Genomic DNA, 26983 nt, shown 5'->3' with positions numbered 1-26983 from the left:
TCTCCAGTGGCTTTCTTGAAAAATAGTCGCTAAGGGGGTCTGAAAAGTCGCTAAATTTAGCAACAAAGGCGCTAGGTTGGCAACACTGCTTCACCGGCTTTTACAAATGGCGCGTGTTGTTGTGGCGTCGAGTACTACGTCACATCCTGCTTAGTGTTCTATCCAATCAGCAACCAGGCTTTTTTCAGGGGAGAAAAAAGACCCTGCTCTTCTACAGGGACGAAAAAAGTCCTGACAAAATGGCTAAAAAAAGACACAAAATGACAAAAAAGGAAACAAAATTACCAAAAACGACAAAAATTGACCATAACATGACCAAAAAAGACATAAAATTACCACAAAATGACCAAAAAAGACACAAAATGACAAAAAAGAAAACAAAAAGACAAAAAGGGAAACAAAATGACCAAAAAATACAAAAATTGAACAGAAAATGACCAAAAAAAAGACAAAAATTGACCACAAAATTACCACAAAATGACCAAAAAAGACACAAAATGACGAAAAAAAGACAAAAATTGAACAGAAAATGACAAAAAAAAAAATAATTGACCACAAAATTACCAAAAAGACAAAAATTTACCATGAAATGACCAAAAAAGACACAAAATTACCACAAAATGACCAAAAAAGACATAAAATGACAAAAAAGGAAACAAAATGACCAAAAAAAGATAAAAATTGAACAGAAAATGACCACAAAAAAAGTAACACAAAATGACCAAAAAAGACAAAAATTTACCATAAAATGACCAAAAAAGACAAAAATTGACCACAAAATGACCAAAAAAGACAAAAATTTACCATAAAATGACCAAAAAAGACACAACATGACCACAAAATGACCAAAAAAGACACAAAATGACAAAAAAAAGTGTCAAAAAAAAAAAATAGCTGCCTTAGATAACCATATAACCCCAGTAATAGTCACAGTAAAACAGCTGTAAACTAACTCATGCATTTGTTTGACACCTGTCCTACAAGTCTCCAGTCTACTCTGTCTCCTTCTCATGTGTTCTGTTAGACTTTCTTCTTCTCACACTAGAGTTTAAAACCCAACATGAGAGCGTACACACAGTCTGACCAGCCTCAGGATATGAGTGATGCATGCTGTCTTCCAGTTGCTGGCCTCACTTCTGATACAAAAACTGTAAAAAGGTCATCCATCACTCTCTATGGCTTTTTTTTGCTACAAATTACATGTTTTTTCCATCTTCAAAGCCTCTATCGCTTCTAAATCTGTGACGGGGAGCAGAGCTCATAAAGTAGCTTATGTAGTCTGCTCTTCACACCTTGTAATTCTCCTTCTAAAACACCTAATTAAGGAGATAATGTGCTCCCTGTGAGTGTGTCCAGGTGTGCCCGGTGCAGCTCGGCTCTCTGGCAGCAGATGAGAAGAAGCTCCTCTCCATACTGAGTGTCAGCAGCAACACAGGACGCTTGTTCCTTTTCTTAGAGTCCTACGCAGCTCACACAAAGACTCAAATCTCTCTCATCGGCCTCGCTCACAGCTACTCTAGTACTCTTTACCAACACGCCGCTCCCTCCTCTTCCTCCTCTTCCTCCTCTTCCTCCTCTTCCTCCTCTTCCTCCTGTCATCTCAGGCCTCTGTCATCATCTAGATTGACTAGCACGCTCCGTCTTTAATCAGCGCCCCGTCATCGCCTTTATCAGCCTGAACACACCACATTCCACATTGTCACAAGAACACACACACACACACACACACACACACACACACACACATCCTTGTACTTTTATCTTTGTGAGGGCCCTCATTGTAACAGTGAATTCCCTTGCAAGGTTATAATAGTTTTGAATTTTTCATTAGTTTTAAACAAAATAGTTTTAAGTTCTGTTAATGTAAAACACAACTTGATGACGTGTAAACGGCCCAGTTTCCGTCTCCTGCACGCGCGAGCTTCTTCACCTGACTTAAAACATGATGTTGGATCAACTTAAATACTTAATGCATTCATGCAATTATTAAGTTCATCTTACTTAGAAAAGGTAATTCACCAGACTCAAAACATTGCTTTGAATTAATGTAATAGCAGCAGTTGGCTTAACGTAAAAATTCTAGTGGAAAATGTTAACATACTTTTTTATTAGAGTGTAGTTTTAGTTTTAATTTCTTTGTCAATTTTTGTTTTCAAATTCAGTTAGTTTTAGTTAGTTTTTAGAGTGAGTTTGCTAGTTTTAATTTGTTTTAATTTTTTGGGAAAATGCTTAGTTTTAGTTTAGTTTTTATTAGTTGTAGTTTTTTGTAATGGGGTATTTGTTGGTGGGAGATTAAAAGAGGTCACAGTAAATTTTGCCTTTATTTCCTTTGTCTGATCCATCTTCATTATGTATGAAAAAAGTGGACAAAGATGAAAAACGAAGGACATTTTCACTATAATTTTAGTTAGTTTTAGTTATTTTTGTAACCACATAATACAGTTTCAGTTAATTTTTTAAACTCTCATTTTTGAGAGGACCGGCCAAAATGTCCTCACTTTGCAAAAATGTCCTCACTCTGTTGGTTAAAAATGTGTTCTGGTCCTCACTATGTAGGAAGTACAAGAACACACACACACACACACTTGTACTTCTATCTTTGTGAGGGCCCTCATTGGAACTGTGAATTCCCTTGCAAGGTTATAATAGTTTTGAATTTTTCATTAGTTTTATGTAATGGGGTATTTGTTGGGTGGGAGATTAAAAGAGGTCACATTAAATTTTGCCTTTATTTCCTTTGTCTGATCCATCTTCATTATGTATGAAAAAAATTGACAAAGACGAAAACATTTTCAGGACATTTTCATTATAATTTTAGTTAAGTTTCAGTTAACTGTTGACTGTTAATTTCTCTGTTAAGTTACTGGTTTCCAAATAAACATATTTGAAACACAGTGCCACATGTGGACAGAAACTCCACAGTGAAATACTTAGAGAATATTGGAGGATATTACATATAGCCAGAATGTATAAAAAAAAAACATATGGACCCGGGGGAGGGGGGTCATATTTTGAGAAAAAGGTTTATGAGATTTAAAGTGGTGAATCTGCAAGAAAAAAGTTGCTTTTTCCCACTTTTTTCTTGTAAATCTGCAACTGTTTTTCCTGTGGATTTGCCACTTTAATCTAGTAAATTTGCCACTTCTTTGCCTGATAAAGGGTTATACATGCATTTGAGCATGAAGTATGTTAAGTTACTGCACTGTAAACATATTTAAAATTACAGTTTCATCACATCTGGTTTAGTGCACGCTCCTATATGTGGCCCTGTGGTAGTGAACATGAAAAACTGATTTATACAATCAATATCACACTGTATTAAAGAAGAGTTGAAACTAGTGATTGAGACCATAAACTCATTAGATAAATGTTTGCAGAGGTAATCAATCAAGTGAGATGTAGGGTCTTATTTTCTTACATTTTTATACAATTGAAGAGCTTTTTGCAGTCGCCCCTGCTGGCCATTAGAAAGAATGCTGGTTTTAAGGACTTCCATATTGACTTCACTTTTCAGAAGTGGAGGCTACGTCTTCTTCTTCGTCTTCTTCTTTTACGTAGTCTATGGAATATACTTCCATATTAACCTTTGCCAAGGTTTCAGATACCCTAGACTTCCAATAGCCGTGGTGCAACAACGTGAAATAGTCGTTTGGAGCTTTAGAAACTTTTCAAAGCAACGTCAGTTGCTGCTGCAGTTGAGCTTTTGTTGACTGGATGAAATATTTTCACTTGATAAGATCTTTGCCTGTGTAGCGTTGAAAAGGTTTCTGCTGGTTCGACCTTTGGTACAGTTTGTAAAGAGAATATGTTTTGTTATTGATGACTCACAGATCTTTAGATCATGGGTCTCAAACTCGCGGCCCGCGGGCCAGTTGTGGCCCTCGTGACGATATTTTGTGGCCCCCACCTTGATATGAAAGTTTAATGTGAGTTTTATATGAATGGCACTTTACTGTGTTGTGTGTGGAAGGTCCCTTTAGTTACTTTTTTTGGTAATTTTGTGTCTTTTTTTAGTAATTTTGTGTATGTTTTTGGTAATTCTGTGTCTTTTTTTTGATCATTTTCTGTCTCTTTAAAGTAATTAAGTTTTTTCTGTCATTTTATGTCTTTTTTGGTCATTTTGTGTATTTTTAAAAATATTTTGGTGTCTTTTTTAATAATTGTGTGTCTTTTTTGGTCATTTAGTGTCTTTTTTAAATAATTGTGTGTCTTTCTTAATGTGTGTCTTTTTTCCTCTCATTTTGTGCCTTTTTTGTGTCATTTTGTGTCTTTTTTGTGTCATTTTGTGTCTTTTTAAAGTAATTAAGTGTCTTTTTTAAATAATTGTGTGTCTTTTTTAGTAATTTTGTGTCTTTTTTTGTAATGTTGTGTCTTTTTTTAACTAATTTAGTTTTTTTTCCGTCATTTTGTGTCTTTTTTTTTTTTTTTTTGTAATTTTGTGTCTTTTTTTGGTCATTTTGATGCTGCCTCCAGCGGCCCCCAGGTAATTTCAGTTTGAGACCCCTGCTATAGATAACACCAGTACCAAACAATCTATTTTAAGTCCAACTTTTTAAAGTAAAAAAAATACAACTTGAGCAATAAAAATGTGTCATTTATATATCTTTAACTTCAAATAGTTGACATAAGTTAATTTTCAGAATAAAGGATGAAGTCAGAGTTGTGGTCAACCACATTATTAGCCACATATCTTTCATATTAGCAGGAATATTTCTCTGTGTGACTTTGCTGTCGGAGCATTCGGCCCTCTGATCCCTGGTGTTTTCTCCGTCAGTGGTTGAAGCTGTTGGTTGACTGTTGTCTCTTGTGCTGGTGGTTCAGGAGCTGACGGTGCGTGAGCTGGAGCTGCGGGTGAAGCAGCAGTCGGTGGAGGTGGAGAAGGGCAGCGTGCTGCGTCAGAGGCTGACTCAGGAGAAAACCCAGCTGGAGATCCACATCGCTTCCATCAGTGCTGAGCTGCAGGAGGCCAACAGACGGTCAGTTAAAGAAAAGAGGGGACAAATGTTTAGTGGGGAAAAGAGGATGCTTTTTAAAGCTATTTATGCACCAACTCCTTCTAGGACCTTTAGTCATTACTTAACCCATTTAGACCTAAAACGCCTGGAAAACCTCTGGGCGATTTTGAAAGAACCCCCTAAAACCTGAAGTTTTTCTGGAAATTCAACAGAAGATTTTTCAGCCTCTGTAGCAGATAGAAATGAAATTCAAAAAGTATTTGAGAGCTTATACCTATTAGAAGTTGAGTTTATTTGTCCAAACTTTCAATAAATTTTTTTTTAAAAATCAACAAACTCAGCAAATGTTACATTTGACTGACTAAAAATCCTATGCATAATACTAATACATGCCCATTAGCAAGATGCAAACATGATATGACCACTGGAAGAACAAGACATAGTTCTCATTAGCCTACTGTAATAAAACATAATAATAATAATAATCATAATAATAATAATAATAATGATAATACATAATAATAATAATACATTTAATCTATATTGCACTTTTCAGGGTACTCAACGACGCATAAAGTAATAATAATAATAATAATAATAATATATTATTATTAATATTATTATTATCTCCAGATGGCCACAAATCTGTCTGTTCTTCAGTGAAAATATGTCGTCTAAAAACATATTCCTCATCCATAAATCCCGGTCGATTGGTTCCGAGGGTTCAAAGTCAGCAATTAAATGATCGGCGCTGTTTTCATCAAGATCTCTTCCGTCACTTACTTCTGAGCTCCTCCGCTATCTTCCGTCATGATTTCAAAGTTCTGGAAAAGTCCCATGATGCATTGTGACACTCCCACATGTATTCTCATTTTGTGTCTTTTTTTAAATCATTTTGTGTCTTTTTTTAGTCTTTTTGTGTCTTTGTTTGGTCATTTTGTGTCTTTTTTAGTCATTTTGTGTCTTTTTGTGTCTTTTTTTGGTCATTTTGTGTCTTTTTTAGTCATTTTGTGCGACTAATACTACAAAACGATATATCCGCTTTCCCGGCTTTAATGGTAGAATAACGAAACAGCACCCCCGGTTTTAATGGTAGAAATGCCGTAAAGCTTTCCCGCCTTAAATGGGTTAAACATACACTACAGGCCAAAAGTTTGGAAGCAACTTAAATTTCAGTTCACAACGTCGTTTGTCTTAAAATCCAGTGTGTATTCTCTGTATTTCTGGATGTGTTTACCTTTATTGAATTGAACCATTTTCCTCCATTGACTTTTTCCATTGACATTTTCACCTATTGGTGAATAAATGTTACCAAAAGAAAAGAAGGGCTTAGTTTTAGGGTTGAGAAGATTTGGAAGAGTCACAACTTCAGTTCAAAAGTAAAAAAACAAAACAAATCACAGTTTGCATTATTCACCTTAATCTCTTTGGCTTTTGAGAGTTTGGAGACAAAAATCCCAATAAATCTCAACTGTGTTCATATCTCTGACAAAAGAAACAAGAGTTCAGATTTATACATTAAGGAAAGAAGGAAACACAAAGTCTAAGCAATAAAAACCCAAAGACCAACAAGAGTCAACATGTGTTTTAATAAGTGACTCTTTATATAATAATCATGTTTAATTTGTTGCAAAGTAAAGCAATGAAAATCTTTTTTTGTACAAATTTGATATTGCCTCCAAACTTTTGGCCTGTAGTGTATATATCGTTGTGAAATAAAAAAATAAAGTTCTGAGATACTGTTGGACTTTTTACTTGTAATTGTTATTTTATTGAGTTTGGATGACACACAAATTATGCCTATTTATTCAATATACTATCATGACTTGTGCCAGTTTAAATTTCTTCGTTAATCAAAAAAAAAAAATAGTTTTAAGTTCTGCTAATGTAAAATACAATTTGATGACGTGTAAACGGCCCAGTTTCCGTCTCGTCCACAGAAATCTGACTCTTCAGAAAGAGAAGGAGCAGCAGAAGGAGCAACACGAGGAGAACGTCCAGAAGCTCCAAGCCAACCATGAGACAGACATGAGCCACTTACACCAGGAACATGTTTTATCTGCTGCTAAGGTCCATAGAGCTCTCCCTTAACCCTTTGATGCACAACATATAAACACCTTCTAATGCACAACATGGGTCAAAAATGACCCTCATTCATTCCCTTCATGTTATTTAATGCTGCTGTGTGTTTCTGTGCTCTATCTTTTGATATCTACTTATTTTATGATTGAATATTCCAAGTATTCTTTAAATATCTTGTTTTTGATAACAACAGATCATTATTTCCATTTTGCTTCTCATACATAGAAAAAAAGTTTTGGTATTAATATATAGCTAACTACTTGGCTAAGTAGCTTGCTAAGCTAATTATTTAGCCAAGAAGTTAGCTAAGTAGTTAGCTTAGCAAGCTACTTAGCTAAATATTTAGCCAAGAAGTTAGCTAAGTAGTTAGCTTAGCAAGCTACTTAGCTAAATACTTAGCCAAGAAGTTAGCTAAGTAGTTAGCTTAGCAAGCTACTTAGCTAAATACTTAGCCAAGAAGTTAGCTAAATAGTTAGCTTAGCAAGCTACTTAGCGAAATACTTAGCCAAGAAGTTAGCTAAGTAGTTAGCTTAACAAGCTACTTAGCTAAATACTTAGCCAAGAAATTAGCTAAGTATTTAGCTTAGCAAGCTACTTAGCTAAATACTTAGCCAAGAAATTAGCTAAGTATTTAGCTTAGCAAGCTACTTAGCTAAATACTTAGCCAAGAAGTTAGCTAAGTAGTTAGCTTAACAAGCTACTTAGCGAAATACTTAGCCAAGAAGTTAGCTAAGTAGTTAGCTTAACAAGCTACTTAGCGAAATACTTAGCCAAGAAATTAGCTAAGTATTTAGCTTAGCAAGCTACTTAGCCAAGAAGTTAGCTAAGTAGTTAGCTTAACAAGCTACTTAGCGAAATACTTAGCCAAGAAGTTAGCTAAGTAGTTAGCTTAACAAGCTACTTAGCGAAATACTTAGCCAAGAAATTAGCTAAGTATTTAGCTTAGCAAGCTACTTAGCTAAATACCTAGCCAAGAAGTTAGCTAAGTATTTATCTTAGCAAGCTACTAAAATGGATATGGGTCATTTTTGACCCATGTTGTGCATTAAAAGAGTAGTGACACAAAAAGGGATTTTATTCAAAAATGACTAAAGGAAAACATAAAATTAGGATGTATGATGATCAAAAACAAACTAATTGAGGAAAACCTGGAAAACTGAATGATGAAAATAATTTATTGCAAAGATATAGAACATAAAAACTCAGTCACTTTAGACCATGTTGTGCATCAAAGGGTTAATTGATGCACGCTAAGTGCTTCTTTTTTTTTTACCAATGTCTTCTTTGTTTCTGTCTTTCAGGCGTCTGAGGTGATGGAGGATTTAGAGAAAAGTGTCGCTCTACTGAAACAGCAGCTCCTGGACAGTGAACACAGGAGACACCAACAAGTTAGAGTAAGACTTGGGTGATAATATGCATTTTTTTTACTCATTAAAAAAATATACCGGTATAATATTGTCTATTTTAATCCAAACGGAACCATGATTTACAAAATGAACATCTTGTGTGCATAAGAAGACTTAAAACTTGGAGAATATTTACTGAGGCAATTAATCAAGTAAAAAGTAGCGTCATTTTCTCATGGCCTTCTACACAATCTAACTGCTCTTTGTAACCAGTGGCGAAGAAAGAAAGAATGCAGTTTTAAGGCACTTTCCATTGACTTCACTTCTTAGACCCCAAGGCTACGTTCTTTCTTTTTCCACTCTGTGGATGTGTCAGCTCTGCCACACGGTATCATTTCACCTCTGCTTCCTTTCAGGATCAAGAGATGAAGTTTCAGCAGGAAAAAGATGAAGTGCAGATCAACTGTGAGAAAAAGGTAGTGTATGTACTGCAGGAAAAGCGATCCTCTAAGCTCCATAGCTTCTGTCGCTGCATTAAAACAGCTCTGGACAAAGTTATTACGGTCAAGTGGAGATCAAAGCTCACAGTCACATGTTTTCCTTTTTGGTTCCCTTTACTTTTAGATTTGTGTCTTTTTTTTTTAGTAATTTTGTGTCTTTTTAAGTAATTTAGTTATTTTTCTGTCATTTTGTGTCTTTTTTTGGTCATTTTGCGTCTTTTTGTCTCATTTTGTGTCTTTTTTTAAATCATTTTGTGTATTTTTGTGGTAATTCTGTGTATTTTTTGGTCATTTTGTGTCTTTTTAAATCATTTTGTGTCTTTTTTAGTAATTTTGTGTCTTTTTTTGGTCATTTTGTGTCTTTTTTAAAAATAATTTTGTGTCTTTTTTGGTAATTCTGTGTATTTTTTGGTCATTTTGTGTCTTTTTTTTGGTAATTCTGTGTATTTTTTGGTCATTTTTTGTCTTTTTTTTAGTATTTTTGTCTTTTTTTGTAATTTTGTGTCTTTTTTGAAGTAATTTAGTTATTTTTCTTTCATTTTGTGTCTTTTTTTAGTATTTTGTGTCTTTTTTGGCCATTTTGTGTCTTTTTTAAGTAATTTAGTTATTTTTCTGTCTTTTTTTTTTTTTTTTTTAGTATTTTCGTGTCTTTATCCGTCATTTTGTGTCTTTTTTTTAGATCAACTGAGAAAAAGGTAGAGTGTGTAGTTGAGGAAAAGCGATCCTCTGAGCTCCATAGCTTCTGTCGCTGCATTAAAACAGCTCTGGACAAAGTTATTACGGTCAAGTGGAGATCAAAGCTCACAGTCACATGTTCCTTTTTTGGTTCCCTTTACTTTTAGATTTTATGTCTGGTCTCGTAAAATCAGAGCTGTGATTAACAGGTAGATGAAGGCTTTGGAAAAGAAGAAAGAGGAGGATGGAAAATGCATAATTTAGCATTAGAGTTATCAAGCAAAGAAAGTTTAGAATGGAAGTTAGAAGCAATATGAATAAACTTGCAGAGTCTGCAAAAGAGGACATTCACAAGGGCAATTTTTCTCATTGAAGTATATACTGTATACACTGTAAAAAAAGAACTGTTGTTTTCACGGTAAAAAAAACGGCAGCTGTGGTTGCCAGAACTTTACCGTAATAAATACGGTGCAACTTTTTCTAATATAACGGTAAAAAGATATTAGCACTGTTGATTTCACGTCTAAGATTGCCATTTTATTCCATTTTTTACTGTATAAATTAAGCGTTTTTCCATCAAAAGAAACACTTTTTTTGCCATATAATTGACAAGAAAATACTTTAAATGCTGCATAAATTAAAGATTTTATCATTACATATTACAGTATATTTTGCCATTTTATTCCATTTTTTACTGTATAAATAAAACGTTTTTCCATCAATAGAAATGCTTTTTTGCCATGTAATTGACAAGAAAATACTTTTTTTTATTTTTTTATTTATTTAAACAAAACACAACATAAATCACCAATAGACAAACATTGAAAAAGAATAGAAAAAGAACAACAACACCAAAATCACAAAACCATCCCAAATCAATAAATAAAAGACAAGAAAATGCTTTATAAATGCTGCATGAATTAAAGATTTTATCATTAAATATTACAGTATATTTTTGTTAGAGATATGGTTGTTGTTTAGTACATTTAACAGTGAGAAAAAGTATTTTTACAAAAGAAAAATTTAAAAAATGACAAAAATTATAGTGATGCCTTGTATATATATATATATTACATTAAATACATATTACACTGTATTTTACAGTGGAGTAATGTATTTTTCAAAAAACAAAACTATAGAAAATACAGTTTTGGCTGATATATACGTTTACAGTGTTTCATTGTTACTGAAGCTGAATTAACCCATTTATCTTTTTTTTTAGCAGTTTTTCACCATAAAATCTACAGACATTTTTTACAGTGTAAAACTGTTTTTTACAGTGTACATGGTCCTACACTTAATTGCCTTTACTTGAGAGACCCTCTTCAAAGCGGTGGAGCAGCTGTAAACCATAGAGAGAAGAGACCACTGTTACCAGTCTGAGCTGGACCAGACCGCTCCGAGCCAGACTTCTAAGGTGAAAGTCAGGTTTTAAAGACCAGCTGCACCTGGGTCATCTTCAAAGGTCCACAGCTCTAACTGGCTGGCACACCCAGAGACCCAGAGACCCAGAGACCCAGAGACGGGCCCCTCTCACTGATACACCTGCAACAACTTAACAGGCCCCTGTGCACTTCATTCAGGGTCGGGGGCAATTTAAATTAAGCTCCTCTGGAGGAAAGTCTGCTCTATAGTTTTGATGTTTCCTCTGTTTTTTACTCCGTCCTTGTAATAATCTTTCCCTTTATTCACCTGCTGGATGGGGACATAAGATGTAAACCAGGGGTCTCAAACTCGTGGGCCAATTGTGGCCCTCGTGATGATATTTTGTGGCCCCCACCTTGATATGAAAGTTTAATGTGAGTTTTATATGAATGGCACTTTACCGTGTTGTGTGGAAGGTCCCTTTAATTACTTTTTTAAAATAATTTTGTGTCTTTTTTAATAATTGTGTGTCTTTTTCAATAATTTTGTCTATTTTTTTTGGTCATTTTTGGATCATTTTGTGTCTTTTTTGGTAATTTATGTCTTTTTTCTGGTCATTTTGTGTCATTTTGTGTTGTTTTGAGATAATTGTGTGTCTTTTTTGGTAATTCTGTGTATTTTTTGGTCATTTTGTGTCTTTTTCGTAATTCTGTGTCTTTTTGTAATCTTGTCTTTTTTAAGTAATTTAGCTATTTTTCTGTCATTTTCAGTTTTTTTTAAATAATTGTGTATGTTTTTTTGGAATTTTGTGTCTTTTTTAAATAATTTTGTGTCTTTTTGGTATTTCTGTGTATTTTTTGGTCATTTTATGTCTTTTTTGTAATTTTGTGTCTTTTTTAAGTAATGTAGTTATTTTTCTGTCATTTTTTCTTTTTTTTAGTAATTCTGTGTCTTTTTTTGGTCATTTTGATACTACCTCCAGCGGCCCCCAGGTAATTTGAGTTTGAGACCCCTGATGTAAACAATGAAAGCAAAGGTTTTTTCATTTTCCTTTTTCTTTCCCCTGGAAAAAATGTCTCTTTCCACTCGTCAGGAGTGGTAAATGAGACACGTGTAGGAGGCCAGAGTCTGGTATCTGGACACAAGAAGAGCCCATGTGGCTGCCACAGATCCAGAGTGAGAGGCCCTCTGTGCAGGCAGATAGACTCAGATGGAGCTTTTGATGGGGTGATAGAGAGAAGAGAGGAGAGCAGATGCACAAGGTCACAGGCAGGAGAGTTTTGTTGAGTGATGTTTGATGATGTCTGCTCTTGCACTCACTTGCACCCCTCGTCTCTTTCTGGCTGTCTCTTGCTTTTACCCTCACTCTCTCTTTCCCTCAGGTTTTGGCAATCCACAGTGAAGCAGAAAAAGACAGAACAGAGGCTAAGAGGAAGATAGCCAAACTGGAAGATGCACTCAGGTACAGTGAGAAAGGCCAAACTAAAAGTGTTATTTGTTGCAGTGAAACATTTAAGTGTCTGTTTTTTGAAATTGTACAGTGTCTGTTTTACATTTGAATCTAACAGAAATCCTTTTTATTTAAAACTGATTACAGAGTTATTATTCAAAAATGCTATATCAAATCATACAGTGTGTTTACATGCACAGTTTAATCGAGCTATGCTTAAAAAACGATTTGCCGACTAATAGGACTTCTGTCCTTGTCCCAGTTTACATGCAACTGAGAAAACTGAATAACTGTCGGGAACGTGTCCTCCTCCTCAACACTGGGTGGAGATATGCGTCGTTTCAGTGGGTTAATATGGCGCCTTTCTGTTGACCTCAGTTTGACACTTTGTGCCGTCGCTATTGACCAGTTAACGCGACAGGCTAACGCGACCGGCTAGTGTGACCGGCTCATGTGTGACCGGCTAATGTGAACAGCGAATGTGTGACTAGCTAATGTGCCACCAGCTAATGCGACTGGCTAATGTGCGACCGGCTAATGCGACTGGCTAATGTGACCGGCTTATGTGCAACCGGCTAATATGAACGGCAAATTTGTGACCGGCTAATGTGCGACCAGCTAATGCGACTGGCTAATGTGACCGGCTAATGTGCAACCGGCTAATGTGACAGGCTAACGTGACTGGCTAATGTGCGACCGGCTAATGTGCAACTGGCTAATATGAACGGCAAATTTGTGACCGGCTAATGTGCGACCAGCTAATGCGACTGGCTAACGTGACCGGCTAATGTGAACGGCTAACGTGACTGGCTAATGTGCAACCGGCTAATGTGAACGGCTAACGTGACCGGCTAATGTGCAAATGGCTAATGTGAATGGCTAACATGACCGGCTAATGTGCGAGAGGCTAACGTGACCAGCTAACGTGACCAGCTACTGTGCAACCGGCTAATGTGAACGGCTAACGTGACCGGCTAATGTGCAACCGGCTAATGTGACCGACTAATGTGAACGGCTAACGTGACTGGCTAATGTGTGACCAGCTAATGTGCAACCGGCTAATGTGCAACCGGCTAATTTGAAGAGCTAACGTGACCGGCTAACGTGACTGGCTAATGTGCGACAGGCTAGGTTATGAGCCAAACAAACAAAATCAAAGTACACATCAAATAAATTTTTCCCAAATATGGTTTCTTCAATTTTAGGTAGTTATTATTACACTGATGTTTGTTTACGTGTTAGTTTCCAATAAGTTAAGTTCTACTTGGAGTGTAACATCATGATTACCAGCTGGGATTGACTCAGGATCGGTCGTGCAGGTGTCGCGTCGGGACCTCGGTACCACGACTCCACCAGCCGATCACCACTACAAAGACTCTGGCTTCAAATATCCAAGATGGCCGCCTCTGTATCCGACATATTTTGGCTTCATTTTTGTAAATTGGGAAAAAAAGTGCAGACACGTCATCCATCTTTATACACCGTCTATTTTACAGATGCAGCAAACAAAAGACTCAATAGCTGATCTCTTTGAAGTCTGAATAGAAATTAATTGATATACACTTTACATGAATCATATTAGTGAGCTCTAAAATCATCTGTGATGTGTGTGTGGTCCTCCACCTTCCTGTTGTTTGACATAATGGTAGACACACCGTCACCATGTCAAACATTGTGTGTGTATGTACTGCAGAGTTGAATTATCTCGAGCTGAATACTACAAATCAATGAATACAGCCAAGGAGTGTGTTTGTGTGTATGTGCAAACATAACACAAACCCGATCATAATCTAAGAATATCACCAAAACATAAACAGAGCGATTGTGCCCAGGGTTATTTGACAGTTTTATGTACGAATGTTCTGTGTTATTACTTTATTTTCCCCTTTGGTCATGAAATTTCCAACACTTATTAGTATCACACATTTGAGCCTTGACTTTGTGGCTTTACACTTTATTAGAGAGTTGTTTAAGTCCGCTGACTTGAGTCTTTGATCATAGGAACAGTGTGTATGAATTCTGATTTAAGGTGGAGTTTGGCTTTAACAAGCTAACCCTTGCACACTCTCTTTGATCTTTTTTTATAACTGTGAGTCGTACCGGTAGAGTCGGGAGCCTGGTAACTGTGGTGAGAAGTCATACTGATCACAGCTTTACATGTGATAAGCATTTGTGATGTCCTGAAGAAAACTAGCAGACCTAATCCTGTGCTCTCTACACAAATAAACTCATCACACTGTGAGGGAAATACAGTGGTACTGAAACTGAAAAGATAGAAACGTCATGACATGCCATAGAAATATTTAAAGTACATTTTACTAAACTTGGGGATGAGGAAAAACAATTTAAAACATGTTAAAGCTCAGTGTTTCCCCTACCATTATATTAAAATTAAGCAAAAAAGGACACACAATGACCAAAAAAAGATACAAAATGACTAAACAAAGACATAATATGACCAAAAAAAAGGAAACAAAATGACCAAAAAAGACACAAATTGACCAGAAAAGACACACACTGACCAAAAAAGACACAAAATGACCAAAAAAGACACAAAATGACAAAAAAAAGACACAAAATGACCAAAAAAGGAAACAAAATGACAAAAAAAGACACAAATTGACCACAAAATGATCAAAAAAAGACACAAAGTGACCATAAAAGATACAAAATGACCAAAAAAAGACACAAAAAGACACAAATTGACCAAAAAAGACACAAAATGACCAAAAAAAAGACACACAATGACCAAAAAAAGATACAAAATGACTAAACAAAGACATAATATGACCAAAAAAAGGAAACAAAATGACAAAGAAAGACACAGATTGACCAGAAAAGACACAAACTGACCAAAAAAGGAAACAAAATGACCAAAAAAGACACAAAATGACCACAAAATTATCAAAAAAGACACAAAATGACCATAAAGACAAAAAATTACCAACAAAAAGGAAACAAAATGATCAAAAAAGACAAAAAAATGACCAACAAAAGACACAAAATGACCAAAAAAAGACACAAAATGACCAAAAAAGACACAAAATGACCACAAAGACAAAAAATTACCAACAAAAAGGAAACAAAATGATCAAAAAAGACAAAAAAATGACCAACAAAAGACACAAAATGACCAAAAAAAGGAAACAAAATGACCAAAAAGACACAAATTGACCACAAAATGATCAAAAAAAGACACAAAATGACTAAAAAAAGACATTAAATGACCAAAAAGACTAAAACACATGAACACTTTTACACAGTGGAGACAGAGCTGACTTCCAAAATGATTTGGCGACCCCCAGAAATCATCTCGCGACTCCAATTGGGGTCGGGACCCTGAGGTTGAGAATAGCTGCCATACAGGACCACATTACTTGGTCTCAAGCAGATTACAGTTTTTCCCTGGCGAATCTAGAATGTGTTCCGCACAATTAAACACAACAAGGTCCATTCAGCTGCAGCCATACACAGCCAGGGCCAGTCACAGTGCCATCGCCCCTCTTGAGAGCTTCTCAACTGTTTGTCACTATATAACAGCAACCCAGAGGCAGTGGATTAAAGAGAACCGGGTGCCTTTTTTTGTTTTCTTGGGTCCCAATCAATAGCTCAAGGAACTTTGTGTCTTAGCCAAACACTTTTTAAGTGCCCTCTAAAAACAAGGATAAATCATTTTCCTGAATGAGAAATTGTATTAAGCTGTAGGACATGGTTATTATTACTGTTCCTTTGTGTTTCTGTCAGTGTGAAACAACATGAAAACACATTTTTGCAGTTTAGTATTCAGCGTAAAGATCGCAAAGGGACATTGATGGTTGTGGCTGCTTATTGTTTGTTGCGCTTGTCATTGTCAGCCCGGCAACAGAGGACGAGCTTAAACACAGCAGACGGATCCGTTTGTGCATAAATTATCCTTGTTGTTAGTATCAGTAACGAGCCAGTCATTCCCTCGTTTAGTGTTAAACACTGAGAAACGGCAAGTGGCCCATCGGGCTCTTAGCTAATTAAGTACTCAGGCTTCACACACACACACACACACACACACACACACACACACAACGTGCAGTCTGATGTCTACCTGCCTGCTGTCGTGGCAACACTGACGGCCTTTAAAGGCGATCCAGGAGAACTTCAAAGTCAAAGCAAGACCGCACGCAGGGGTGTGTGTGTGTGTGTGTGTGTTTGTGTGTGTGTGTGTGTGTGTGTGTGTGTGTGTGTGTGTGTGTGTGTGAAGATGGGAGGATGGATGATGAAATTAAACAAGAATTGCTCAACACGTCTGCAGATACTATGTGCACTGTTTTATGATGTGTTTGTTGATCCACACAATATCGACCTAGACTTGTTAGTAATATTTTGATATTTTATGACAACAACAGATTATCAATCAATCAAATTTTATTCAAGACTCAGGGTCCATAGGAGACGCGATATTAAAAACAGGAAGAATACAGGAAATAAATTACACAGCAGACAAAAACATCAACGGGGGGTCACAAAGCCCATTTGATTTTAAGGGATGTAATAAATCTAATGTGTTAAATATAGATGAGTCAGCATTTAATTCATTAGTGGGACAAAAACAACTAAATAAGGGCGACATTAAACATTTATTCATTTATTTAAATAGAAAAATCACAATAGAAAAGTTTCAAAATAAAGGCTATAACGCGAGAATAAGGACATGTGTAACATCCCTCCTGCAGTATACACAGGTAACCTCACCTAGTGGTAACCTCACCTAGCGGTAACCTCACCTAGCGATAACCTCACCTAGCGATAACCTCACCTAGTGGTAACCTCACCTAGCGATAACCTCACCTAGCGGTAACCTCACCTAGTGGTAACCTCACCTAGTGGTAACCTCACCTAGCGGTAACCTCACCTAGCGATAACCTCACCTAGAGGTAACCTGACTTAGTGGTAACCTCGCCTAGCGGTAACCTCACCTAGGGGTAACCTCACCTAGTGGTAGCCTCACCTAGCGATAATCTCACCTAGTGGTAACCTCACAGAGCGGTAACCTCACCTATTAGTAACCTCACCTAACAACAGAGGCTACATAGAAGAAATGGACAATGGGGGGGTCGCCAAAGTTTACAATGGTAAAAATGTGGGTCCCTTAAGACAAAGGTTGGGAACCACTGAGTTAGAGCAACAATCACATTATTTTCGGACAAGGCGACTCATAAATGTATACATCAGATTACGTAAAATCGCTTCACAGGTGGGCACACCCAGGCTAACAAATAGCTGGCTTGCACTGTGCCATCTTGGCTTATTTAACAGTAATCACAAAGCATCATTATAAGCCTCCTTCAGTTTGTGCATGCTGTTCACCTTGTAGTTGCACCACAAACGTGCAGCATACAGGGGTTTGCAAAATGCTTTGAACAGTGTAACTTTGACTTTGTAAGAGCAAGCAGTGATTTTTGGTTGTTTGTATGGAGCATATATCTATTGTCCACACCCCTTTCTTCATATGGTTCACACCTACTCTTTCTTTCCAGTATATTAAAAAAAAAATAAAAGAAATCACCCTGTCCTGCCATGCAAATAAGCATGCGTCAATTTGAGTTCCAGGTCTGTGTTACTATAGCAACAACAACAGAAAAGCACTACAAAGCTTGTGCGGAGAACAAGTTTCTCTCCTCTTCTTTCATCCCGACGTGCCTCAGATCATTACAGGGCATTAGCATAGAGATGGAGAGATGTGCCACAGAGGGGGGAGAAAAGGGGGAGAGGCAGCTCATCTGGGGAACAGCTTGCCTGCTTTTGCAACAGTGACCTCCAAATCACAATTTAAAAACATCAGAAAATCACCTGAATGTTTAAAGTAGAAAAGGAAAAACAGCTGGTTTATTTCTAGATTATGATATTCCTCTCCCTGTGTCTTTTTTTTTTTCTCTCTCTCTAACTCATACCATTTCAGTCCTCCTTCCTGCAGCTTGGCACCCAGCTGGCTTTATCAAAACCATGTGCCTGCTAAGGTGTGGTGCAAACTCTGACTATGTCTGTGCAGCTCAACTTGTGCTTCAGTTTGATCGTTTACAGTTTGGAGTGGCATCAGCTTTAGGCAGCTGGAGGGAAAGCACGCTCAGTTTTTATGAGAGGCTACTCACTGGCTGTCCAAGCCTGTGAACACACTCATACTACCGTGGATGGGATGTGTCATGGTGTGTGGGGTTTACACCAAACCATTCCTTCAGTCATAATCCTGTTAATTTAAAGTTTCTTGCTTTGAAGCTAATGTTTCACTTTCGTGCGTTCTGTACACATGCACAGCCCACCACCAAGCTGCTGTTTGATGTAGCAATCACTTCATGAGAAGTGAAAACATTTCTTTTTGTAGAAAATGAAAGCCCCCAAATTGTAAAAAGGCAGGTTTTTGTGGTTATAAAGTATGTGTAGGTGCTATATAAATACTGTGAAAGTTATCAAAAGCTCATTCCCTGAGAGAAACGAACACAGCCCAGAAATCAGAAACTATGCATATAAACAATAGGTCGAAGTCGTTCCCTGGCTGCAATGACAGTGCAGAAAAGCCAAGAGTACCAATGCAGATTAACTGGAAACACTGACACCCCTTTGCCACCAAGGCAGTTCAGGGACCAGTTTGGGCTTGGGTGACTAATCTCGGACCAGTTCTCCACGTTTCGGCTAGAACCGACTCTCGGCAGGGAAAACTGGTTCCACAGTGCAACAACACGCGCCATTTAAAAAAGCCGGCGAAGTAGCGAGTAGTCACAAGCGACGATAAACATAAGCTCCTTTCATAGTGTGGTCCCGCAAATCCTGCTATACTGCTGTTAAGATCTGTGCCAGATCTTCGGCTTAGGGCGTTAATAGTGATCCCGCAAAGGCAAAGTAATATTCTGTCCTTTCATAGTGCAGTCTGGTGTCGCGTAATGACATGCACAATAGTACAGTGCTAACAGGCTAACAGTTAGCTCTGTAACAGTACAGTGTGTATGTGCTGCTGCAGGAGGTGTTCACTTAGCGATCTCTGTTTGTTTACAACAACACCAGGACACTCTGTGCACAGTTAGTGATGCCGGTTAATTCACAATCACTATGTTTATGATCAGCGGAGAAGCTATGCATAATTAGCCATGCTGGTTTGCTTATGATCAGCTGCTGGCGTTGTGCACAGGTATTGACAGCGGCCACAGTCTCCGTGGCTCTCTAGTCTGTGGAAAAAACACAAACAGGCTCTGAGAAACAACAATAATAACAATGACAATGAATAACAATGTGTTTTTTAACATTAAAGCATGTAAACACGTTGAAGTAGAAACCCAAAATACAAGTATGAACCTGAAAGTGAACATGATAAATGTTCCCCTTTAATTAAGTGTGTGTGTGTGTGTGTGTGTGTGTGTGTGTCTGTGTGGGCCTGTGTGTCATTGTTTCTTGCGTGGTGTTTGTGCAGCACGTCCACATGCTAGCATGAGATAGAGCCTCGTCTACTCTTAAAGGTGTAGGATGCACCCAGTATGGTCTTTCATGTTACTTTGTGTGTGTGTGTGCACATGCATACCCTACATCTGTGTGTGTCTTTGAAGTGGTCTTATCTTTCTCAGCATTCCTCTCCCATGACAGGAGGGATGGAGGGAAGCGGGGGTGGTGGTGGTGGTGGTGGTGGTGGTCCGGAGTGGGACCAGAGGTAGCCGAGCAGCCTGCAACCCCAGTTATTGTTGAGGGGCAGGAGCAGGTGGAGGTATGGATCCTGAATATTGAAAAGCTTCAGCGAGGCTCAATATTTACTCCCATGGCAACGGCACTGAAAGAGCAGGATGGAGATGGGTTAAGCGCCGGTTCGATACCACAAACCTGACAAAAGGATGTTTGTAAAGAGAGCTTTAACTGGGAACCATAGTCAAGGTTGTCAGAGTTAAAGGCAGTTTCATCGTCAGATACTCTTGTTTATTGTTGTTTTGTCAAAAAACAAGAAAATATCACTGCCAGGGTGAAATATTAGTTTCACAAACTTCCCACTTTGATTGCTTAAACTAAATTGGTTGAAAACATTCACCTGCTGTCTTTTTAATGGTTCTAGACCAGGGGTCTCAAACTCAAATTACCTGGGGGCCACTAGAGGCAGTATCAAAATGACCAAAAAAAGACACAAAATTACTAAAAAGAAAAGACACAAAATGACAGAAAAAAACTAAGTTACTTAAAAAAGACACAAAATGACCAAAAAAGACACAGAATTACCAAAAAGAAAATGAACAAAAAAGACACCAAATGAGTGAAAAAACACTAAATTACTTTAAAAAGACATAAAATGACAAAAAATACACAAAATGACAAAAATATACACAGACTTATCAAACAAGAGCACTAGATTATTTTAAAAAAGACAGAAAATGACCCCAAAAAAGACACAAAAGACAGAAAATGACAGAAAAAAGACACAGAATTACCAAAAAAGACTAGCCTGGGTATACCCAGACTGCCTTGCGCGCTCGAATTTAATTTCGAACCTCCAGACGGTCTGGCAACCAAGCCAGTTTTGTAGCCCTGTTTTAGGGATCCAATCACAGAGCGGGGAGGGACGGTGAGACGATGACGCGTCCTACTCAGCACTTGGAAGCTTTCCGGATCCAACATGGCTGCTGCAGACGCGAAACTCTCTTTAGCTGTAGACGGTGTTTTAAATAGTTTAGAGCGAAAGTTGAAAGGTGAAAGGTCTCTCGGCGGCTCCGCTGAGATCACCGGCGTTATGGTAGCGGGGCTATTAGCGTCGCTAGCGGCTATTAGCGCCGCTAGCGGCTAATAGCTATTAGCATCGCTAGCGGCTAATAGCCCCGCTACCGCGGACAGCGGAGCCCCCAGAGACCCGCAGCAGCTTGTTTATTGCCCATAAAATCAGTGGATGTGTGTGGCAGAATGACATGAGGGGGAATAAAGCGTGAAAATAAATAATCTTGCAGAAAGCGAGAACTGGAGAAGCAAAGCAGCAAGCAACACTCTCTCACAGACACACACACAACAAACATCCATCTCTGTTGCTCTACTACGTCATCTGGTATAACTGATCTGATTGGCTAAGAGCTACCTACAGACGCTTTGATAGACATTCTAAGCGTCCAATAAACGGCTCCGGAGGATCGTAAACCACACCTCCGCTACGGAGAAATAAACGGCAGATGTCCAGACCTAATCTCCAATGAGATTTGGTCTGGTGTTAGCCAGGCTAAAAAAAGACAAAAAATTACTTAAAAAAGACACAATATGACCAAAAAAAGACACAGAATTACGAAAAAAGACACCCGATTATTAAAAAAAGATACAAAATGACACAAAAAAGACACAAAATGACAAACAAGAAAGGAAATGATCAAAAAAAGACACAAAATGAACAAAAAAAGTAATTAAAGGGACCTTCCACACACAACACGGTAAAGTGCCATTCATATAAAACTCACATTAAACTTTCATATCAAGGTGGGGGCCACAAAATATCGTCACGAGGGCCGCAATTGGCCCGCGGGCCACCAGTTTCAGACCCATGCTGTAGATGTTTTGTTTTAAAACAAGATGCCTGTAAAAAGAACGTGACATGCGGACATGATGTCTTACATAAATTATATTATAAAAAACTAAAGGCTAAAGTTGAAAGAAAGAAGCAGCATTGTTCTGTTTATATAGTATAGTTTTATAGTACGGTATTATAAATAACAATAAAAGCTGTTTGTTCTAGTATTTGGGCTCATAGTTAATTGGGCTGTAAGGCTAATCTTAGCATCTGCTACCACTGCAGGGAAGTCTAATTTAGCACGTCTAGTCAGAGTTTCTTTGTTAATTTTGAATGAAATGGAGAGATTATGAGGCAGATAAGTTTCTACTATGTTAACAGCTATTCTGCCGTTTTGTCATTCAGCTGTAATTTGTCATATCTGTTCATCTCTGTGTCTTGTTTCACTTCATATGCGCGCCTGATTGATATTGTGACATTTCCATATCACGGTGTAATGGCGTTAAACGCCTCTCCATGCCTACGTGACTATCATGCATAAGTAGAGTTGACATTTTTTACAATAAGCTAGCTTACTTACAAATATGCACTGACAGTATTGTTATTACAGTTAATTAATGTGCTGAAACAACTCAATCCGGTTAGATTGTCTTTGGGGCTTCCAACTTCAATTTTTCCATTGTGAAATGTCAGGGATATGTTAATACAGTGTGTTTACTTTAGGGACTCGTGCCGAGTTGATTTAGCATATTACGCTGTAGTTTGCATAATTCATGGAGCCAAATAGCATCTAAATGCACAGTGAAGGGGGAAAAACCCTGTTCCAAACCACGCCACGAGTAAGATCTCTTCTTTTTTAGTTTAGTTTTTTGTTTATTATTAACTCTATGAAGTCTGTGTCTTTTGTTGTGTCTTTTTTGGTCATTTTGTTTTTTTTTGTTGTGTCTTTTTTAGTCTTTTTGTGTCTTCTCCTGTTTGTTTTGGTCATTTTGTCTTGTCATTTTGTGTCTTTTTTTGTTCATTTTGTGTCTTTTTTAGGCATTTTGTGTCTTTTTTATTTCTTTTTTTAGTCATTTTGTGTCTTTTTTGGTCATTTTGTGTCTTTTTTAGTCCTCTAGTCCAACATAAAATGTGATTTTGAATCTATTTTTTACTTTCAAAGCACTATCATCTCAAATCTAACATATAAGAGGGTTCCATCCAGTTCTATCATTTTATACTAAATATATTTGAGCTTGTCTCCAGTTTTACTTGGTATATCATCATCAAATTGTTTTATTAATATTTTGAATTGACACATATAGGACGGTGCACTTAACCAGATATGATGAAACTGCAATTTTAAATATGTTTACTGTGCAGTAACTTAACATATTTATGCTCAAATGCATGTATAACACTATAAATAGGAATACAAAAGGTTTGAAGCAAATAAAAAACTATTTTTTTCAGTGCAAGAACAGCAGACCAACATAAATTGCAAGAAGTAATTAAGTGCATTTTTACACTGCACTTTTAAGATTTCATGTTTTTGGTCATTTTGTGTCTTTTTTTGTTCATTTTGTGTCTTTTTTGTTCATTTTGTGTCTTTTTTTGTTCATTTTCAGTCTTTTTTTGTCATTTTTCGTCTTTTTTTGTTCATTTTGTGTCTTTTTTGTTCATTTTGTGTTTGTTTTTTTGTTAATTTTGAGTCTATTTGTTTATTTTGTATCTATTTGTCTTCAGTGCAGTAACTTAACATATTTCATGCTCAAATGCATGTAAAACAGTATAAATAGGAATACAAAAGGTTATAAGCAAATGTAAAATAACCACTTACTGTGGTTTTATTTATTTTTTTTCAGTGCAAGAACAGCAGACCAACATTAATTGCAAGAAGTAATTCTGTGCATTTTTACACTGCACTTTTAAGATTTCATGCTCAAATGCATGTAGTTGTACTGAGGGCCACAGCTACATGTCTGGTGATATATTTATGACTTTCTGCACTAAAAACAAGATTTCTAAACAAAATAAAAGGTGCTTTTAGGACAGATATATGTCTAATAACAATAAACAGTGAGAGTACAACTTCTTGTCTCTTGTAGTAAAGAATGAGTTGTGTAGAAATACTAAGTAACTTTCATGTTTTGTGTTGTGAACTCCAAAGCCTTTTTGAAGTAGGAAACAGGCATGTAGCATGTCTTCTTCTTCTTCTGTCCCACGCACATGTTTATCCTCCCACATAGTGGTGGTGTCAGCCTCGGCTGCAGCACATTCTCTTCATCCTCTCTCTCCTTGGGGTGTTTAGTCGGCTTTGACACACGAACCAGCGCGAGGGAAAGTCGCTGCTTTCATCCCGCTGTTGCAGGGAGCCAATGAGCGTCATAGGAGACTGTTTGTATAGTTGAATTGAAATGTCATCTGTCATGTCCAAAACGCTTCAGAAACGCCACGAAGAAGCCCTTTCTGCAGCGTCCAGTCATCTGCAGCTAATGCTGTTCTTGACTTTTCTTTGAAATTAATCTATGCAGGGGCTGTAATTAATCATTATTTACCTTTTTAATCACTTAGTCCAAGAAATGCACTGTAAAAAAGGTGTTTAAAAACAAGATAAAACCACTAAATCTGAGGGAAATGATCTTGCTGCATGGACAGATAATTTACCTTGACAAGATTTCTTGAATTAAGATTATTAAATCTAGAAATAAGCATGTTGAACGCTTAAAATAAGAAATTAACTCTTAAAACAAGATAAATTAAAGCTGCAAGCAGCGATAAACTGGCCTGAGCAAAACTTTAGATTTAGAAGGGTTTGATTTTTTGTTCATTTTGTGACCGAAAAAAGATGTATCATGACACATAAAAGACACAAAATGACCAAAAAAAGACACAAAATTACTAAAAAAAGACACAAAATGACTAAAAAAAGACACAAAAATGACCCAATAAAGACACAAAATGACCAAAAAGAGAAACAAAAGACGTAAAATCACCCAAAAAAGGCATAAAAAGAAAAAGAAATACCAAAAAAAGATGTAAAAATTACCAAAAAACAAGACACAAAATCACCAAAAAAGGATGTACATTGAGATATAAAGAGACACAGAAATAGTTTTTTTAAGAAAAAGAAACTTAATCATTCAACATGATTAGACATGCACTGCAAAAAAGGTGTGTCTAAACAAAATAAAAAATAAAAAATCTGAGGGTAATGATCTTGCTGCATGGACTCATATGAACTACTGTGTTGTAGAAAAACATACAGTCCGTTCCCTACTCACAAATTTAAATAGTTCATTCTCAAATGGTACTTGAAAGATATTTTGATATCCAGCTTACATATATTCAGAACATTATGACCTATTAGTATTACGGGAACCTGGTCTCACAGGAATCCGTGAAATAGCCACGGATTTTGAGCCACGGATTTTTTCACTAAAAATTAGAGAACTGTCCGCCATGTTGTTTTTTTCTGACCGCCGGGACCTTGAAAGTCACGTGACTTCGTACAAACCAATAAAAACATTTTTTTCCATGGAATAGCCACCGGATATGATTGTCATTAACTTGCATTGTAGTGAAATCCGTGTCAGTTTCACGGAAATTTGAGTGATTCGGTGGCTATTTCACGGATTCCTGTGAGACCAGGTAGTATTATGGGTAGGTTCATTTAGACTCAGTAGGCTGTTTAATCTTCATTGTAAGGCTCAAAATAAGTTATGCGACTCCATTATGATATTTTTCTCTTTTTTTTGGCCAACAATGTACTTTAGTTAGTAAAGGTTGTCGACCCCTGATATAAAGTAGTTACATTTCAAAATGTCCAGTAGAAGAAACTCTTTTTGGGTTTGAGGAAATGTTTGGTTGGCTGCTAACATTACTACTTCTATGACTGTAAACACCCAGAAACTGTCACTGATGCTACTGTGAGAGATGGAAATATTAATGATGCCTCTTTTCTTTTTACCTATTCGGCCGTTTTGCTTCATATCTTAAACTAAGAATTGCTGTTTGCAAACAGGCCACATTAAGCTCAAAGATTCTCAGTTTTCTCTCTTTTTTTTTTAACTCTTTCTCTCTTTAGTCTTTAATATGTTCTTGCCCTTGTGCTGTCTCTCTTTTGTGTTCACTTATTTGTGGTCTGTCTCTTATTCTGTGTCTGTTTCTGTCTTCTCTCTCTCTCTCTCTCTCTTTCTCTTTCTCTGGGGATGAAAACCAAGCCTGTTTTATTTTTTCTTCAGAGGGCGCTGAATATTTCAGTTTTGCATTTTCTCTCTTTTTATGTGCTCCCTCGTTTTTTTTTCCAGGCCCCTTTGATGTGTCTGTGGATTCGTTATCATTCCGTTTGGATGAGCTCACAGACGCAGATGCGCGGGCGCTCGCATGCACTTGCGCACACACACCACGTGTACACACACACACACTCTCACTCTCTCTGTGTCTTTTTATACTAGAGACCAGAGGCATCCGCATGCAAGCGTGCATTCTAGTCTGTTTGTCAGTCTTTTCCATGCGCTGCTCCACCCACATCACAGCCCATACAATTCTTAAATACCCTGCTTACATGAAAAGAATATTTGCATAGGCAATTAGAGCTGCTTCTGTGTGCATTCTCTTTAACGTGTACTCTTTTATTATCTCCATGTTAATGCTTCTATACCATAAGTTACTTGTCTCTGTATGTGCAGCATGTCATGTGCTGTGATGCACGCTCACAATTACACATTATTTCTGTTTGTGTTTTTCTGTCTTTTTATGTCTTTTTTGTAACTTAACGTCCTTTGCTTCTTTTTTGGTCATTTTATGTCTTTTTGTGTCTTTTTTCAGTGTTTTTTTTGGTCTCTTTGTGTCTTTTTTTGGTCTTTTTTGTGTCTTTTTTGGTCTTCTTTTGGTCTTTTTACATCTTCTTTTGGTCACAAAATGACCAAAAAAGACAAAAAATTTACAAAAGAGATCAAATTAAAGCTGCCAGCAGCGATGAACTGGTCCGAGCAGAGTGACCTGACAATTTTTTGTTTCTTACCGAGATAAAAAAACAAAAAACATGTCATTTTTTGGTGTTTTTTTGTCTTATTGTGTCTTCTTTTATGATTTTATGTCTTTTGTTTCTTTTTTGGTCATTTTATGTCTTTTGCTTCTTTTTT

At 37.0% G+C, this 26983-nt stretch overlaps 1 protein-coding gene across 1 annotated transcript in view; it reads left to right on the top strand.

The window, feature by feature from the left end:
• Positions 1-26983, top strand: part of cep112 (centrosomal protein 112) — a 219298-nt gene that overhangs the window by 64820 nt on the left and 127495 nt on the right. The window contains exons 13-17 of the mRNA XM_059347126.1: positions 4822-4976; positions 6896-7025; positions 8339-8431; positions 8800-8859; positions 12306-12385. Of these exons, the coding sequence (XP_059203109.1) occupies positions 4822-4976; positions 6896-7025; positions 8339-8431; positions 8800-8859; positions 12306-12385 (518 nt within the window). The remainder of the gene's footprint in view (positions 1-4821; positions 4977-6895; positions 7026-8338; positions 8432-8799; positions 8860-12305; positions 12386-26983) is intronic.

The sequence above is a fragment of the Centropristis striata genome, chromosome 13, assembly GCF_030273125.1.
Source record: "Centropristis striata isolate RG_2023a ecotype Rhode Island chromosome 13, C.striata_1.0, whole genome shotgun sequence".
Classification (NCBI taxonomy): Eukaryota; Metazoa; Chordata; class Actinopteri; order Perciformes; family Serranidae; genus Centropristis; species Centropristis striata.
This window is presented reverse-complemented; position numbering and strand designations above follow the sequence as displayed.